Source organism: Stegodyphus dumicola, chromosome 7, assembly GCF_044657685.1.
Source record: "Stegodyphus dumicola isolate Sdum_Otavi_A_Nest chromosome 7, ASM4465768v1".
In the NCBI taxonomy this organism is placed as follows: Eukaryota; Metazoa; Arthropoda; class Arachnida; order Araneae; family Eresidae; genus Stegodyphus; species Stegodyphus dumicola.
In genome coordinates this window covers 64,003,974-64,019,566 of record NC_140774.1, presented here as the reverse complement: position 1 = coordinate 64,019,566, position 15,593 = coordinate 64,003,974, and the positions used below count along the sequence as shown (strand labels likewise).

The following is a 15,593-nucleotide window of genomic DNA, read 5'->3' as shown; positions in this document are numbered from 1 at the left end:
AAACTGGATTTTCTCTCCTGGTTTGGTAATGTATGTTGGCGTTTTTTTTTTTTTTTTTTTTTTTTTTTTTTTTTTTTTTTTTGTTTTTTTTATTTATTTATTTATTTATTTATTATTTATTATTATTATTATTTCAAAGAATTAAGTAAACAGCATTAAGTAACTGTAAAATTCTTCAGTGTTATTTACAAACACTTGCTATATTCCTTTGAAGGAAACAAATCATTCCTTAAAACTTTTTTCTTAATGTTACATTATATAGAAATTTAGGAAATAAAAAAAAAAAAAAAAAAAAAAACTAATGAACTGTATGTGTATTAAGAAAGATGATACTGTGACATAGTACATAAACATACTTGCATTTTTAATATATCAAATTTACTGAAATGAGAAAATACATACCTGAAAGCAATCTTGCAATAGCATTTGGTTTGCAGTCCTTGCGCTGGGCATTTGTATTTACGCTGATTTCCTTTACCCATTTTTTGCACTCTTCAATCGAATTCATACTTGATCGTATCATTCAGCTTTCCAGTACATTCAGCAGTACAGAAAAAAATCGTATTTTAACACAGTAATTACTTTACATTTACATTATACTGTACGAAGATTTAAACGCTAGATTTGTTTACAATCAGCTGGTGGTACATTTCCCATATACCGTATTTATCTTCTTTCCAAATCACGCCAACATAATAATTACGCCAACATTTTTTTCTGCGCATGCGCAGTATGCGACATTCGTTTAACACTGTTCAACTCAATGTGCGGTCTGCCATTACGCCTCCCGTTCTACTGGGCCGATTCACGAAATTCAAATTGCGTTCTTCATGTCTCGAAAGCGCGACTTAGGATATATATTAGATTTATATATATCACTATTCTAACATAGGGATTTTGACACAAAATCAGACTTTTTCTAAAATAATAGACCATTTTTTTTTACATATTTCGATTCTACGACCCAAATTATGCCTAAATATTAAATTTTGTAAAATTTGGTGAGAAATATTTACGGAGAAATTCAACAATTTATGTTGGCGCACTTTATTCAGTTTGCGCCAAAATAAGTTCACTTGACGAACTTCTTAATATGTGGCAACCTATTTTCATTTCCATTTTTATATACAGTGTCTCAAAAAGTGATGGGACACTTGTGCTTTACAAAAGGAAACTGCAATAAAATAAATTTAAAAAACATGTAAAATTTTTTGTGGGTGTGTTTCATACTTAAATTTAGTAAAAATTATTACATAACATACATTTTCTCAAAATATTAACATATTAATTTAATAAAAAAACAATTGTTTAGAACGGAGCAGAAAATGGCTCACTTAAGTGATGGGACACTTACTTTTCCATCAAATATTTATCCAAAAATTTTACTTTTTAAAAGGTTTTAATATTTTGTTGGATTTCCTTTTACTTTTAAAACATGATTTAATCTTCTTGGGATGGATTCGACTAATTTTTTTGTGATTTCTGGAGTGATTTTACCCCATTCTTCTTGAAGCACCGATTTTAATTGTTGTTTTGAAGAAATGGTGTGTTTGTGAATTCTTGATTCCAATTCTTGCCAAATATTCTCTATGGGATTTAAGTCTGGAGATTGTGGTGGTGTTTTTATTACTTCAGAATAATTATACAGCAGCCAGAGTCTAATGTTCAAAGCAGTGTGCGTGGGGTCATTGTCCTGGTAGAATTTAAAATCGTTATGAAGGTTCAATTTTCGCGCTGAAGATTTCAAATTTTGATTTAAAATGTCAATATACTTGTACTGATTCATTATACTGTCAATAAAAACAAGAGTACCAACTCCAGCGGACGACATACACCCCCATACAATAACTCCTCCTCCACCATGTTTTACTGTTGGCACAAAGTTCTGTTTTCGAAATTCTTCCCTGAGTTTTCTCCACACCAAGATTCTACCGTCAGAACCAAATATATTAAATTTACTCTCATCAGAAAATATAACTTCATTTCAGTAATCGGAATTCTTATTTATGTTGGATTTTGTGTAAGCCAGTCTGTGTTTTCTATTCTTTTCATTTACGAAGAATTTTTTCCTGGCTGCTCTACCGTGATATCCAGTAGATCGAATTACTCTTCTAATAGTCTCAGAATTAACAATTACTCCATATAATGCTTGTAAATCAGCAGCAACTTTAGGAGCACTCATTCTTGGATTTTTTTTAAATATTTCGAACGATAATTCGCTTTATTCCATTGGATAGCTTTGATGGTCGGCCAGGTCTTCTTTTATCCTGAATCATATGATTCTTTTTATATCGTTTAATGATATTGAAAACTGTTGAATGACTGAAGTTAACTGTTTCAGTAGTTTCTCTAATAGATTTTCCACGTTCAATATGCAAATTAATAACTAATTTTCGAATTCCAGGCAAAGTTTCTTTTTGTTTAGCATTCATGGCTGCACAGAGCTAAAAAACACAAAAATTCCAAAACAAACTGGAGAGAAATACTGCAGACGATTTTATAAATTATTGGCAATTGCTTTTGAGTAAAAATAAGTACCCCAAAAGATATTTTTACTGCTTACTTCAGACGATTTTTGTTGCATAGTACGTAGTGTCCCATCACTTAAGTGAGCCATTTTCTGCTCCGTTCTAAACAATTGTATTTTTATTAAATTAATATTTTAATATTTTGAGAAAATATATGTTATGTAATAATTGTTACTAAATTTAAGTATGAAACACACCCACAAAAAATTTTACATGTTTTTTAAATTTATTTTATTGCAGTTTCCTTTTGTAAAGCACAAGTGTCCCATCACTTTTTTGAGACACTGTAGTGCGTGAGAGGAAGAAAAGACTCAGTCGTTCCTTCCTTCAAATAATGTTCTTTATCTTATATTTTTAATTATAATTGTTATTAATTTTAAGCATTTTTTTCTTTTTCGAATTTATTTTAATTGTTTACGTTGCATAATTTCTTTCGAATAACTGTTATAAAAATTTCTATTTACTTATTCGAACTGCGTAGTTTAAATCAAAGGCGCATCGTTTATTAATTTTTTTTTCAAATAGTTTTCTTTATACTATGTTTTAGTCATACTTACTATTTTAGGTAATTTTTAAATTTTAGACTATTATTTTAATTGTTAGTGTTGCACTGTCTCTTCAGATAATTATTTTAAAATTTTCTATTTATTCATTCGAACTGAGCATTTTAAATATATTTATTAATATAAATTTTCCAGAAGATTTTATTTATTTGAATTGCGTTTCTTTCGGAAGAATACTTTGTAACCCACACTACGATGCATTTAAAAACTGCATATATTAAAAGAGAAACAGTAAAGCACACTTAACACGCCTTTCAAAGTTCCGTTCAGAAAAGATATATATAAATAAAAGAGATGTATAACCGACATTTTAACTTAGGATGACTTGCATACACTGCTTTAAACAGTTTTATCATCGTGCCCTGCTTTACACAATTTTATCCAACATTTGGTTTCTTAAAATGTTATTCATATTTTAGTCAAATATTTTATTTTTCAAATCGCAAGAATCAAATATCATAAGATTAAAAAGTTTTAAATTAAAAAAAAAAAAAATACTAATACCAAATTTTACGCAAAAATTTATTTTTTCTTCTCTTTTTCTTCAGGCATTCTGCTTCATTCTTGCGCTTTTTCTTTAGGCATTCTGCAAGTATATTATAAAGTTCGAATAATGAAGAGAATAAAGTATCCAACTTTTCGAAACATCTTGGTATTTCTAACAATCATTTTAAATAAAGTTATCGCCTTCCATTTCATAAAGGCCCACAAACGGCCGAGCGGTAAAGTCGCTGAACACTGATAGTTGACTCCGGGGTTCGAATCCCGGTAAACGGGCTGGTTGCATGGGTGTTTTCGTGGATTTTCTCATGTGTAATGTGTATGCCAGCTGGTTTTCCTTAGAAATTTCTTCACGAAGGCATCCTTTAGGAAGATAGCCCTGCTTTGCCGTAACTTAATAATCCAAATCAATCCATTTATTTAGTCTTTATCAGTCTTAGAACCTTAATCAGTCTTTAGAGGCTAAGCATTTTGAAGGCATGAGATAAAAGGAAAGACTGGTTTCATCAAGAGGTTTTGGTTTATTTAATTATGACAAAGCACACTGGGGCTATCTGCCTAAGGGGAGGGATGCCTTCGTGGAAGACTTTCTAAGGAAAACTGGCTCGTATAGACGTTACGCATAGGGAAAACCACGCAAACGCCCATGCAGCCAGCCCGTTCGCGGGATTAGAACCTCGGACCGAACTACCAGTGTTCAGCGACTTTATCGCTCGGCCGCTGTTTCATCAGGAGGAAAAAAAAAAAAACGTGTTTAGGTGACATCCACATACATCATTGGATAAAATCCTGAATCTTCAAATAATTTGACTGAGAAATCATGGGATTCTCCGTTTATGATACGATATGATGTTCTATAACGTAATTTAAATTTATAAAACCATTTAGTCTAAAACCAGTCGCTCTTCATTTTAATCTGCAATGATATCGTTTTTCTCTTTTCTGTTAACACAAGCTCAATTGATGGTATTTGCTGGTGTACACATCCAAGTGTTTTCTCTTTGAACACCTAAATTCCTTGAAGTATCCTGAAAATATATTCAAAAGCGTCCAACTTTTTGAAACATCTTGGTTATGTCTGACAGCCAAATTTCAAAATTTTGCTTACTTTTCTCCTTCTTTCCTTCTACAGTTATTTTCAGTGCTCACACAAGAAAATTAAGATTTTTCGATTGCTAGACTTCCATAAATTTTGCATTCTTGTGAATTTTTTTTTTAAATATCAATTACATGAATTGCGTTTCAGCTGAAGACAGCTTTTCATTTTCTAGTCATTTTAACTATAAATAAAGTTTAAAGCGAAGTCCAAAGGATAAATATTTTAATTAAAAGATTTTTTGCTAAATGACAACGAAATAAAACAGTCCAGCAGTGTTTATTCTGTACCACCGAGGAACCCGATTCTTATATCGGCTGAAACAATCTAAATCATATTAAAGATCATGTTTTTTTAATGTAATCCATAACGCGAGAGAAAAATTAGCTTTTTAAAACATTCTTTCTAATAGAATTAATATGAAAATTTATATTTATATATATATTTTTAAAGCTGGGACTTGAACTAAACTGTCAGACTTTTAAAGTTTAATCTACATGGTGGTTATAATTAAAGTTCCACTTTGAAATGGTCATAAAAGGAAAACTACCGGACCAAATGTTATCAAACTTGCGAATCGTGTAAAGGAGGTTATGGGAATTTATTTTCCGTGGGGGAAAAAAAAGAAAAAACTCACGACCAGGGGGAAAATGGCACTGTATGCAATATCGTTAAATGAAATAAGACATGAAAACATCAGTTTAAAATGTGTTTAATCCTTTGCAAAACGTGTTACAAAGCATGTTCAATGTAGCATACAGCATTTTCCAAAAGCAAGTTAAATCCTGTTACTGCATTCTCAACAGCAGCTCTTAGCATATCAGGAGGAATGTTACGGACATGTCAATGTATCGCATTTTTCATTTCTGCCAGATTGTTTAGATTATCACCATAAACAGTGCTTTTGAGAAAACCCCATGGCTAAGAGTCACAGAGGTTGAGGTCTGGTGGGAAGAGGGGAAATGTTGGCCTATAAGACGTTCATTCGTGAAATGCTGCCTAAGTAACTGTGCGACACATGTGAGGTGGGACCCAACCCTGCATAAAAATCGTAGTAACTAAAATACCTCGTTACTGCAGTTCATGTATCACGAAACATTTTAACACTGACTCTAACCGAGCTGCGGCCCACCAGCGGCCGCAGCTCGGTTACCAGCGGCCGGTTACCAGCACCAGCGGCCGAGCGGTAAAGTCGCTGAACACTGGTAGTTCGGTCCGAGGTTCGAATCCCGCGAACGGGCTGGCTGCATGGGCGTTTTCGTGGTTTTCCCCATGTGTAACGTGTATACGAGCCAGTTTCCCTTAGAAAGTCCTCCACGAAGGCATCCCTCCTCTTAGGCAGATAGCCCTCGAGGCTTTGGCATAATCACACACACACACACTAACCGAACTGCAATCACAGTGGTCCAGCTGTCGACTGCTCTTCAGAGAAAAATGGTTCAGTTATGAAACTAGTTGTCATTCCTCACCAAACGGTTTGGAATGACTTCTATGCACTCGAATGCAGTAGGAGAATACAATGGAGGTAGGTAGATAACATGAGGGATTTCTTTAGCCCAAATCGATTAAAAGCGTCTTGAATCAGTATCTTCATGTTTTAGGGCCGAATTCAGGCTTCAAAAATTACAAATTAGCGATCTGTAAGAAAACGATTTCCAGATTGTACGTACTTATGCGAGTGATTTGCGATCTCACATTTTCTAACCACTAATTCGCGGTTTTCACGGACGAATTTCTACCTTACACGAATGGTGCATTCGACTTTTATGGAATTTAACGCCTTTAAATGGTAATTTGCTCACTTCAAAGTTTCTTAATGGTATACAACATATCAAACACGTGTAACAAAAGATGAAGTTAGATTCCGACCCATATTTCGTTTAACAATATTGCATACAGCGCCATTCCACCCCTGGTGGTAAGGTTTCGAACTTTCTTTTTTTCGCGGAAAATAAATTCCCATGACCTCCTTTACACGGTTACCAAGTTTGATAACATTTGATCCAGTAGTTTTCCTTTTATGACCGTTTAAAAGTAAAACTTTTATTATAACCACCCTGTATATTATTAAATTTTAATTTGAAGCTATGCGTTATATGTATACCATGCGTAAGATTTTCGCTTTTATGAAAAAAATAAAGAATCGAAGCAAATATACTTAGGATAATGGACCAAAACTGAAAAAATTTCTCCTCCCTCCGAAAATAAAATATTGAAACTTCGACCTTGAATTTATTGTATTATCGAAATATTCAATTTCACTTTTCTTCTAAGTTCTAGTTCCGACAACAATTACGTCAAAAATTCCGAATTACTGAAGCTGAAGTAAAAGGTTTAGTATATATTCACTGTATGTTAATAAAGTAATCAGAGTGTAATAAAAATATATTCTAGAATTTACGCTGATCCAACTTTTTAATTGAATGCACAACATGTAATGGAAGAGAAGACTTGTAGAGATCTGTTTTTGACATGCCTCTAAAAGTAGATGTCATACTCCTTTTGTCTCTTCAATGTCAAAAACTTTCCTTTGAGAGGCAACTTTAGTTTTTGGGAAAGAAAAAAAAAATCACAAGAAGGCAAATTTGAAGAACATGCAGGACGATTGATTACTCATACTTATTTCCGAATACAAGTGGTTCTCCGATTGGTTACTGAATAATGAAAAGATGCATTGTCATGCAATACAAAACATTTGGAATACGTTTTTCTGACTGAATAACGTAAGATTAAATGTCATCTGTTTAATTCACAGCCATTTACAAGTCAACTACTTGGGCAATTGCAGAATCGTTTTGATTTTGAGCTTGTAAGACAAACCTAATATCACTGGATTTAAATACTTCTTTAATCTTCCGAGAACATTCCTTCTTTAACTCATATTCCAAGAATATTAAGTGAATACAATTATTGCAAAAGAAATTGAATATTCATTTGCACTACGGCTTGCTAGTTTACTAACGAGTTTACAAAACTTAAATTCTGCTTTTTGTGTCTAAGAATACAACAATATTTTAAATATTTACAAATAAAATATTAAATTGGAGATTTCATTGAAGCCTCACTAGTTGCCTAGCATTTGAAGATTGTTAAATACTAATTGTTTGTTGCTAAGTCTACCCCAGGCTTTTCTGCATGGTTGGTTTTCGTAGTTTTCTAGGTTCTCTTTACAAAGGTTCTCTATGAAAGCACCTTAACCAAATAGCTCCCATGTTCTTTCTATGTTCAAATAACCAACTAACCTAGTTTAAGCGCGATTTCCAAGTGAAGTTACTAGTAAAACCCGAATACTCATAAAAAATTATATAGTTTGCCAATCGGCAGTAATATGAAAGATACGGCGCCAATAATTGAATTGCTTTTACCGTACGCTGTTTCTAAACTTAGAGAGGGTCATTCCTTAATTAAATATAATTGATTTGTAACTTCTACTAGTGCTGACGGTAAGAATTGAAGTGCAAATAAATAATATCGTGTGCAATTTTGATTAATATAAAATTAGAAATATTTGCATTCAGACAGAAAGTTTTTTGAAATATTTGCAATTACTTTATAAGAAGGATTTATTAATAAACGTAATAATTACTTATTATATTACTGATGATTAGAGTTCAGTTCTTGACAACTACATTCTAAATTAGAATTTTAAGGATATAATGAAAATACGCTACGCATAAAAACACATTTACGATAAAAAAAATGAGTTGATTTTTTATGTTTAAACACTTTTAAATTCATTTAATAAACATCGTACCCTCGTTGTTAATTGAATCCAGAATTCGGGTGTCGTTTATATGATTATTCTTACTTGTCCACAGAACATGCTGACTTATCGAGCCATTAAGTAGCTGCAAATCATTTCTACATAACCATTGAACTTCCAATAATTCGGTCTCTAGAGAGTTGTATGTTTATATCATAATTTGAGTTTTATAAAAATGATTATTCTAAATCTTATGTTTCTATAAAAAATATACTGTGCTTTAAAAATATGGATGATAGTATCAGCCGCTCTTTCAGCCACTTCATAAGCAACAGCTTGTTTAGAAATAAATTATGTAGTTAATGTCATAAAATATTTTCGTAAAATTCAAATAAACATTAAATGAAAGTTCTCAGTTTTAGACAATTCGATTTAAACGAAGTTAAAGTAAAATAGCAGACGATAAAACGCCGAAGATAAAAATTTTCTCTTACAAATAATTTTTTTAAAAAAGGAAGAAAGAGAGAAATTTAAAAAAAAAAAAAAATAGTTAAAAATTTGAATAATATCATCTATAATTAAAAAAAATAGCTTTTCACATAGTATTAATAAATATTTATTACCCATCATTGAGGGAAAAAATTTCATATAATTAATTCTCCATAAAATTTTACTTGAAATTTATTGTTAAAAATAGCTGTGGCAATTCACTGTAACAAAAATCCATAAACCACATTTGGCGTTATTATCGCTCAAAAAAAGGATGCCAAATTTCAAAACGCGAAAATATGCAAATTCGTGTATATCTTTGTAAATTTTTAATAAAAAATCTAATGTGTACACCACATGACTTCCTTGTACGAAATATTAAATTATACGCATTTTTTCTTGCATTTCATTTAAACTTATTGGATTGAATTAAGTCTATTTCGCCGACAGCGCATAAACGACAATAGAATAAATGCATTCTTTAAAATTCACTCTAGTATTTTTTTACCATAGCGACACTCTGGCGCTAGATTCACTTAATAGTATTATATTTCGTACATATTATTAACTCAGAATGCACAAAATTTACATCATTTAAAAAATAGAATTATCTAATCGTTGCCACATGTTCTATTCAAATTCTATAATAAAGCTAGAATAATGTATAAAAGAAATTAAGGAAACAAACCAAAGATGAAACAGTTTTTCACAGACGATTGAGTATTTCTCATTCAATTAATTCTGTTCTCACTTCGCGACAAGGCAAAAATACATAAAAACTCAAAATATCTGTATTAAAAATTACTAAGTAAATCTTAAAAACTTATTTCCACGAAGAAATTCCAGAAAGGATTAAGCATGATTTATTTGGCAATAATAAATGAAGGCGTCATCTTTGTTGTTGCGAAGCTAAGTTTCCCTAGATTGGCAACAAATCCACTAGTCTGCTGTCTCAAATGTAAACAATCGATGGCCGCCATAAAAAAAAAGGCTTAGCGGCACTTAAACATCTTTAAAATTGTTGATAATTCTGAAAATATTGCATACAGATTTACTAAAGGCATAAAACCCTTAACCGGAAGATAAAAACAACATAATTCAATCATTTTTAAAGCAAAAAAATGTACAATTTACAAACATATAAGAATAAAGAAACTGAGATTACTGAGCCGGGAAACGGAGTGGATATATATATAAATATATTTATATACGTTTGGTGCGGCCGATTGCAACTAAAATACGAGGTGCACATCTACATGTTATAGCAGTCCTATATACAAAATTTCAACGTTCTGAGGCTACTCGTTTTTGAGTTATGCGAGATACGTACGTACGTACATACGTTCGTACAGACGCCACGAAAAATTCTCTTCAGAATTAATTTTAAAGCAGTTTTATAATGTTTTTAGAGGAAACGATTCTTTTATTCTGTCCTTACGTACAGATATCACGCAAAAATATCGTTAAATTGCATTCGATAGCGGTCAAAATGGATATTTTCGTTGAAATATGCTGCCTGAAACTTTTTGCGATTACAAGACTTCCTTTCTACTTCGTACAAGGAAGTAAAAAGGCTAATTTTTGCAGGTATGCTTAGAAATACACCTACTTTAAGATGCTGGTAAAAATTTTATAGGTTATAATTCAAAATTTGTTTCGAAAAATTTATAAAAATTATTTAAAAATAGAAATTTAAAAAATAAAACACAAAAAATGGGTAAATTTTATATTTGGAATGAACCTAAATTTCGAAATGCGAAAGGAAAAATATTAAAACTTTAATAAAAAAGAGATATTAATAAATATTTGCCAAATTCAATTGACACTGAGGAGCTAAAATTTTGAAAGCTAATATTTTAAAAACTACTCGTACGATTTTTACAAAACTTGGTATTCTGGCATAATTTGAGTCGTAGAATCGAAATATGGAAAAAAAATTGGTATGTTATTTCAGGAAAAGTCCGATTTTGTGTCAAAATACCTATGTTAGAATACTGCTATATATAAATCTAATATATATCCTAAGTCGCGCTTTCGAGACATGAAAAACGCAGTTTGGATTTTGTCAATCGGCCCAGTAGAACGGAAGATATAGCACTGTCTTTTTTTTTTTTTTTTTTTTTTTTTTTTTTTTTGAGCAGTGTACATCTTTTTACTTGAAGAATTGGGACAAGATTATCTAATTAACAAACCAACAGAAATTAGAACAGATTGTCAAGCATTAATAAATTGGATAAAAAAGCAAAACAAAGCAGTTCAAAGCACTTTAATCGAAAATATTTCTTTGTAAAAGATGAATATGAAATGAGTCAAATCATTCCTATGTTTGTGTGTTCACAAAATCAAGAAGCGGATATTTTAACAAAGTATCTACCTAGGGTGAAATTGAAAGATGAACTATTAAAGTATGGACAGGACTGACTGATTAAAATTATATCTTTAAACACAAATAAGGAGACAATTGATAGTATTTGTTTATAAAGTATAATTTTTCAATATTTTGGAACATTGATATTTTCTTAAATTGTAAAAGAATGAACTCTGACAAAGTGGTTAGAAGCATAATAAAAGGGTTATCAAATGACGCAGACATAAAAGAAATTGAAGATCTTAAATCTCAAAACATCCCAGTAATAAAATGTAAACAAATACAGCGCATGTGCGATGGCATAGCTGTTAACCTACCCGTTTTTTTATGTTGAAACTCCACACACTGAATCTGGAAAATTAATCAATCATGTACGCCACATTACTTATATTAGAGTAAAAGTTGTTTCGTACAAAAGCAGGCACAGACCGACGTAGTGTTTCAACTGCCAACGGTACGGGTATACTCAACGTGCATCTAAAAACATCCCCCGGTATCTCAGATGCGCCGAGAATCACAAATCCTTCCAATGCCCTCAAAAAAGTAAAGAATTCCCTGCAAAATATGCCCTCTGTGGAGGAGAACATGCATCCTGTAGTAAGGAATGTAATAATTCTCATCCGGCATACCAGCTCTTCACGACGGCAACTGACGTTCCTCCCTTTCAGGATCCAGAAGTCAACGCTATCATGCGTATTCTGGCCAAGCGAAAAGCACCAGGGCCGGACTCGTTTGATTACAGCAGGGGTCTCCAAACTTTCCAGCCTTAGGGCCATACTGATTACACCAGTAAGTTCCGAGGGCCAAAACCATATTATCATTGTTGCCGGTGGTAAAAAGTGAAATAGTCCACTGATGAAAAAAAAAGTCCGAAAAAGTACGCAACGTTTAAAAAAGGCTGCAAATCGGACTGAAGTCCGCAAAACGGCAACACTGCATATTACAGTCAAAAGTCGTTAATTCGGACACCCATAATCCGGAATGATCTATAATCCGAACCTCAAAGCTGAAAACTTTCTGCGCATGCGCCGCGTTGACACATGCGATAGGCGTTTATGCGCATATGCGTGTGCGCAAGTGCAGAATACGTTTTCGCGTGCGCGTTTAACGTATAACGGACGATATAAACTAAAATTATACAATTATCTATTTCAGTTAATGTTGATGCTTGCGTTATACCTTAATCTTCGAACTGGATGCAGCTTATTATTTTTTGCAGATTGTAAGAGCAATTTTATAAAAGTAAACTTGAACTTTCGATTATGCCAATTTCCGATTTGGAGCTCCCAAAGGATCTACAAAACGAAAGTATGTCTCAATGTCCGTCAAACAAAAAGTGAAATTGCTGCAAAAATTGGATAAAGACATGAAGAAGGTGACAGAGAGGTTAGTGAAAACGAAAAAATTTCGATTGACAAGTTAGTCGGTATTCTCGGCATAGCAATTAGGGGACTTGAACAGCGGAGCTTTTTAACTGAACAAGAAATTATGTCTGTTTATAGAATTAAAGAGAAAGTATTATCACAGAAAACGAAGCAACTTAAACAACTTACATTGAAAGAAATGTTTAATAAAGTACACAAATAAATATTAAAGTTTTTTGTAAATTTTGATAGCCTTTAGATCATAATTGTTCTTTATTTCCTAAAATACGGTTTCATATTTTTAATTTTAGAATTTGTGCATGCCATCTTACCAGATTTAAACTGATGATCTATAATCCGGAAAAATCGATAATCCGGAATCGCCGAAGTCCCGACGAGTCCGGATTAACGACTTTTGACTGTATTAATTTTCCTGTCATTATCTGTAATTTCTAGATTAGTCGTAGAGTACGAGCCATGAGGAGTAAGGTGACACGACATCTGGTGGACACAAGTGGAAATAGGTAGTACCTTCTATCGCTAACAGATGGCGCTAATAGCACGTACTGAAGTCAGTTCCTATGACACTGTTGTGAAATAAAATAGTGCGTACCTCCTTAAAACGTGTTTGTGCGTGTTTAAGTTTAAGACATCTTTGTAACAGTATTTTGATTTGAATTGTTGCTTTTGTGTGTGATTTAGTAGTATGGAAAAGAAGCGAAAAATTGATAGTGAATGCAGAAAATTCAAAGATCAGTGGAACATTCAGTATTTCGTAATTGAGTCCAGTAACAAGGCGCTATGTTTGATTTGCAATGAAAGCATAGCCGTTCTCAAAGAATATAACATTAAACGTCATTATGAAACAAAACATTTTCAAAATTACTCAAAATATACAGGAAGTTTGCGACAGAAAAATTTGAAGCTATGAAGCGCGGATTGAAATCGCAGCAATCTTCATTTACAAAACTCAAAACTGAACAAGAGGCTGCAACTCGTGCCAGCTTTCGTGTGGCTCTTGAAATTGCAAAACGTGGAAAACCATTCACCGATGGAGAAATGATCAAAGAATGCATAATTGCAGTAGCCGAAGAAATATGCCCTGAAAAGGTAAATTTATTAAAAACTGTCAGTATGTCAGCAAACACTGTGGCTCTAAGGGTACAAAACATCGCTGAAAATATATCCTCTCAACTGTTCGACAAAAATGGACATGTTGAGTGGTTTTCTTTGGCTTTGGATGAGTCAACGGATGTGTCAGATACTGCTCAGGTGTTGATTTATATTCGAGGAGTAGATAAAAGCTATGAAGTGCATGAAGAACTTCTTGATATGTATAGTATTCATGGCACAACTACTGGTACAGATATTTTTAAAGGAGTTGAAATGGCCATTAATCAAAAGAACCTTCGATGGAAAAACTTGAAATGTATTACAACTGATGGAGGCAAAAACATGAGTGGGAAAGATAAAGGAGTGGTCGCTCTTGTGTCAAAGGCTGTAGAAAATGACGGTGGTTCAAAACCATTAGTCTTACATTGTATCATTCATCAACAGTCTTTGTGCGGAAAATGTTTGGATATGTCTGAAGTTCTGAAACCAGTCATATCAACTGTTAATTTTATCAGATCTTTTGGGCTGAATCACCGACAATTCCGACAATTTATTGAAGAGATTGGAGAAAATGACTTACCTTATCATACTGCCGTACGTTGGCTTAGTTGTGGGAAAGTCCTTCAGCGCTTTTTTGAACTTCGAGCAGTGATCGAAATTTTTTTGAATGAAAAGCATCGCCCTCTTACTGAATTACAAAACAACGCATGGCTGTGGAAGTTAGCATTCTATGTTGATTTGACAAAACATGTGAACGAACTGAATTTGAGATTGCAAGGAGAAAACCAGCATCTTCCTGATTTATACACTAATATCAAATCATTCCGGAAGAAATTGATACTGTTTCAATCACAACTACGAAGTAAATGTTTTTCACATTTTAAAACATGTGAAATATTTAGCCAACACCACTGAGACTGAGTTTCCTACCGATTTTGCAATCGAAACTTTGAGTGATTTGAAAATAAATTTTGATACTCGTTTCTCGGACTTTGATGCCATTGCGAATCAAATTAAGATTTTTCAGAATCCTTTTGATACTGACATTGAAACCCTAGCCCCGGAACTTCAAATGGAAATGATTGATCTACAGTGCAGTGATATAATTAAGAACAAATATCAAAACTCATCTTTGTTGGAATTTTATAAGAGTCTTCCACTGACACAATTTGATAATTTGCATAAATTTGCTCGTGGGCTCTTTTCTGTTTTTGGTACTACTTATTTGTGTGAGAAGACCTTCTCCAAAGTGAAGTACACAAAAAATGTTTACAGATCTAAATTAACTGATGAGCATCTTAAATCTCTTTTAATAATTGGTACAAGTAAAATTAGTCCACAACTACAAACTATTGTCAGTGGAAAATCTCAATTACATAAATCTCATTAGTATTTCATATGTCATTATACTTTTTATAAGTTATGTTTTTATTTAAAATGTATAAAATGTTAGTTGGATTCATTTCAATAATTTGTTAGTTATTATATACTGAAGTTAAATTTTCTGCATATTATACATGTCTTTACTCATTACAGTTATGTGTTTCTTTATCCAACTTATCACAAAAACAATAACAATAAGCCTACAACAATGTTATGAGTAGTTAGCCCATGACCATATCAATGTAGATGTCATATTAATAATTATTCAACATAAAATTATAATACTTCAGTAAACTAAATTTAATTTTCTATAAAAAATATGTTCTCTAAAAGGAGTTTTCAAGTATGCGGGACGGACAAAATCTATCCGCGGGCCGTAGTTTGGAGACCCCTGGATTACAGCATAGTCAGAGCTGTATACAAGGCAAAACCCGGATTCCTCTGCAAGTATTTCAACAAATTGCTGGAGCACAGGTATTTTCCAA

General features: G+C 32.5%; 1 protein-coding gene across 1 annotated transcript; it reads left to right on the top strand.

The window, feature by feature from the left end:
• Positions 1–13,539: 13,539 nt before the first annotated feature.
• Positions 13,540–14,640, top strand: LOC146996214 (general transcription factor II-I repeat domain-containing protein 2-like). The gene has a single exon (XM_085821387.1). The coding sequence runs from the start codon at positions 13,540–13,542 to the stop codon at positions 14,638–14,640; it is 1,101 nt and encodes a 366-aa protein (XP_085677513.1).
• Positions 14,641–15,593: the final 953 nt, after the last annotated feature.